General features: G+C 30.3%; 1 protein-coding gene across 4 annotated transcripts; it reads left to right on the forward strand.

Annotated features, from left to right (window-relative positions):
- The first annotated feature begins 361 nt into the window (after positions 1-361).
- Positions 362-2138, forward strand: LOC145097911 (uncharacterized). Of its 4 annotated transcripts, none has more exons than XM_079035573.1 (3): positions 362-510; positions 668-793; positions 1850-2138. In XM_079035573.1, exons 1-3 carry the CDS (start codon positions 475-477, stop codon positions 2027-2029), a joined length of 342 nt encoding a protein of 113 aa, XP_078891699.1. In that variant the 5' UTR covers positions 362-474; the 3' UTR covers positions 2030-2138. The 4 variants fall into 4 exon arrangements, with proteins under 4 accessions (XP_078891699.1, XP_078891700.1, XP_078891701.1 ...); XM_079035574.1 differs by having other exon boundaries at positions 380-510; positions 674-793; XM_079035575.1 differs by having other exon boundaries at positions 397-510; positions 614-793.
- Positions 2139-3936: the final 1798 nt, after the last annotated feature.

Raw genomic sequence — 3936 nt, forward strand, 5'->3', positions numbered from 1 at the left:
TTTTACCCTTTACAAATTTATTATTTATCATTTTGTGTTGGAACTTATGACTAATATTTTATAGTTTTTATAATTTTTGAACGAATAAGTGAATGTTTGAAATATTTTCATAATTAACTATTATAAATTAAAATTATATTTTATTTTCTGGGATCTTAGGATCTCGATCCCGATCTTGCAAACCTAAAAACAATCATACATAGGATCCCAATCTTGACAACCTTGTTACGGGCCTTATATTTTACATGATATATTGCAACTTAACAGGTACTAATAGTTAACAGGTACTAATAGTTAACACCCGTGAGTTGTAATAGCCAAAATAAAATAAAAATAAATAAAAACAAAAAACGGCTGGGAATGGGATTTTCCATATAATAATTTTCTGGCTTGCCTATAGACTATAGTCCACATCTTCTTCTGGCCAAGAATTATAGACAAGGACCGAGGACTGTGGGTATCTGCTTCTTCCTGATGGCAATGACGACTCACTTAATCGCATTCCGGAAGGTTAGACCGCTTTAATTTTTTCTCGTTCACTCGTATTTTACAATTCGACTAGTTTCTCTTCGGTTTTGGGCAAAACTGTGTAAATTGGGTAGTTATTATGTAGCTGGCGGATGAAAGTTTTTTGGATCTCTAATCTCAGTCGAATGAAATGAAATAGCCGCAGATGATGCAACAGCAGATCGTGTGCAGGAAGAAGGAGAAAGGTCGAGATCAGAATTATCCCTATAAAGTCATCGAAGTTACTCCTCCTCCTAAAAGCCTTGGCGTTCGCTGCTTCCCTCCTGTAAGCATAAATCATCCTCAATTTCAATTTTACAATTCTACTATCTATTCATTTTGTCAGTACCTCCAAAATAAGGGAAAACTATTCGATCTTCCCATATCCAAAATCGATTTCCGGGAACATTTTTTTGTTATAATGGGAAATGTAGCTATCGATTTTGTGTCAAAAAATTACAGATTTTGAGTAGAAAAATAGGCATCCTAATTGTGGAAGTCAACTGTAGCTCTTGTTTTGTAAAAATGGAGTGCTATTTCGTTTAGTCAAATCACATTATGATATATAATCGGTTAGCTAAAGTTAGGGATGATTACTTAATTTCACAATTGTCTCCATTACAAGTTTTCTTTCAACCACTCTTTGCTTTTCCAAATCTGATTATTTAACCCTGAATACAAAAGATCAGAATCATAGTCATTCTTAACAAAACAGGCTGATTATAATCACTTAATGCTTAATTGTCTAATGTATGTGTAGAAGATATCCACCATTCTTCTTGTTAGTTATTTCTTAGTGTCATGGGTATTGAACTATGACTCTTTTTCGATTTGTTTTCCTGTGTGTCTACATTAACTAACAATAAACCAACAATAGAAGCATGAAAGTCAACTATTCTATGATTTCTCCAAAAGCCGGATGATTATTGAATTGTATAAGTATTGATACATTATAGATGATTACAAAAACAATTAGTGAAATAATGATACAATTTTTTGAATAAAGCAGTTAGATAGGTTGTATACTGTGGGATATCATTCAATCTTTCCTGTTTGACCTGTTATTAATAAAACATAACTGAGGGTATGTTTGGTATGATGGAATGGAATCACTCCACTGTCATGTTTGGTTTGGCTTGAAGGAATGGAATGAGTTATTGAAATATGTTTGTTTTGTATAATCTCTATAACTAAATAAAAAGTGAATTGATAGATAAAGAAAAATGTTATTTTTATAAAGGAATGCACTAAATTGCTAAATAAGAGGTGGCATTTTGGTTATTAATTATCACAAACAGGTAAAATGTAGAAGTTATTTCTGATTTTGTTTGTGTGATGACAGAACTTGCAATGTGGAGATGGTGTGACAATTGAAGGGCAAAATTACACAATCTCAGCAGTAACTCACAGGTATCAGCTTCGAAAAGGTAAATATGAACCTTTTGAGAAGAGGCTTGATGTTCTCTCCACTGGAAGATACATATTGAATTTATATCTTGAAAATTTATTAGAACAATCTTAAAGAAACAAATCAAGTAGATTAAAATGTAAATCCCACTTTTAGGTCAAATAAGAGAAATGTACAACTTTTACTACTCATCATGATGCTATTGTATTATATTATTACTGCATGTTAATTATGTTCAATACTGGAAAAATATGCTAAAAACGAACTCATCATCACACATAAATCATAATCTATCACTAATGACTTTTTTGTCCCTGTTTCTGTTTTAGTATAAACTAGGATTTCATCCGCTGTGAAGTAATGGACTTAAGAAGTAACAGAAAGTAAAAGGATCTCTTTCAGTAGCAATAGAAACTTAGGAGGACTTAAGTTGCCAAACCACAAAAGTCAGGGACAAAATTGAAACTTAGGAGGACTTAAGTTACCAAACCACAAAAATTAGGGACCAAATAGAAACTTGGAAGGACTTAACTTGTCAAACTACAAAATTCAGAGACTAAAGTTACTAAATAACAAAGTCCACCAAACTTGCTATTTAGTATAGTTGAAAGTGGATAATGGTATAAATGGATAACAAACTATATAAAATGTTTAAAAAATACCATCAAACTAAATAAATGTTGTCACAAGGTAACACATTTTCATTTTAGATATTTAAAACAACAGTGTAACATGGAATAGTAGGTTTTCTCGGTTACAACTTACAATAGTCTTTTAAAAACAAAAATAAAATAAAAGTTTGTTGTCTTCTAACAACATTTATAGTTCAATGATATTTTTCAATCGGTTTAGATATATTGTCACTCTTTTATGCCATTATCCATTGTATATCATGTGAATTTACCCTAAATTATTATAAATAAGTCGAATTGTGTTATAAGCAAACCTTCCGTAAGCAAGGACTATAATGCTCACATCGGTTTTGTATAGGTTAATCAAACTTGAATAAATTTATTATTTGGAAAGAATCATCTTAAATGAGCATATATCATTTCCGTCATATAGATTTTCCGCTTTAATACTTTCCTTGACCATTTTTCTTTAGGATTATTCAAGTCCCTATATTCCTTCAAACTAGATTATGAAACGCGTTAACGCAAAGAACATAAATTAAATACATATCACATTAATAGGTGACTTTGTTTTAGGTCGAATTTTAATAAAAAAAATGTTAGTTAGATTCATTTTTAGAATTTTTGAACCAAACTTATTAGATAAAAATATTTAATATTTATATTAGAGCAATTTGGTTTTTTAATACACTAATTTTCAACATAAATGATCTATGTGATCTTTGTTTTATCACAACATAATACGACTTATTGATTAAAATATGTTGTGTAGTAGCTTTATGAATTGACTTTATTCGGTGTACCAACCCCCATGGAGGCCCATACGGCTCTTTTCATATTGGTCATGTAAAACCAAAAGCAACAATAAATTGTTACATGTACCAGCAACATTAAATTCTGCAAAGAAATTCGATAAACATTACAAATAAAGTGAATTGTCAGAACCATAAACATCAAATTCAGACATTGTAATTTGGTCGATTTCAAAGTATTTTTTTCTTATAAAAATTAAAATATGATTTTTCAGGCTACACCCAATCACATATACATATCTTCCGATCAAATAAATTATTACAAAAAAACATGTTATGAACAAAAATATAATATTAGTTTCATAATTTGCTAAATGTTAACATTAATAAATAATAATGAACTTTCACAAATCTTGCATTTTGGTCACTATATCCAACTAACAAATGAAAGTTGGTTTAGAGGATTGATTCAAGAAGTGCATCCATGACTTCTTGTAGCTGAATTTTGGGAAATGTTAAGACCTACTGAGATATGCGAGAATGGTCTGTGAGTCTACAGTTGGTTTCTGTAGGGCAATACAAATTCAAAATCATTAGCACATATCTTTCCTACCTGCTTCAATTATCAAATTTAGAT

The sequence above is a fragment of the Lactuca serriola genome, chromosome 4 (assembly GCF_051521515.1).
Source record: "Lactuca serriola cultivar US96UC23 chromosome 4, Lser_US96UC23_V15, whole genome shotgun sequence".
Taxonomy (NCBI): Eukaryota; Viridiplantae; Streptophyta; class Magnoliopsida; order Asterales; family Asteraceae; genus Lactuca; species Lactuca serriola.

Excerpts from the sequence above, each read along its gene's own strand:
- LOC145097911 (XM_079035573.1), top strand. The coding sequence starts at position 475 with ATGGCAATGACGACTCACTTAATCGCATTCCGGAAG. Across the intron at positions 511-667 it reads ACTTAATCGCATTCCGGAAG|CCGCAGATGATGCAACAGCA; the intron begins GTTAGACCGCTT and ends GAAATGAAATAG. Across the intron at positions 794-1,849 it reads GCGTTCGCTGCTTCCCTCCT|AACTTGCAATGTGGAGATGG; the intron begins GTAAGCATAAAT and ends GTGTGATGACAG.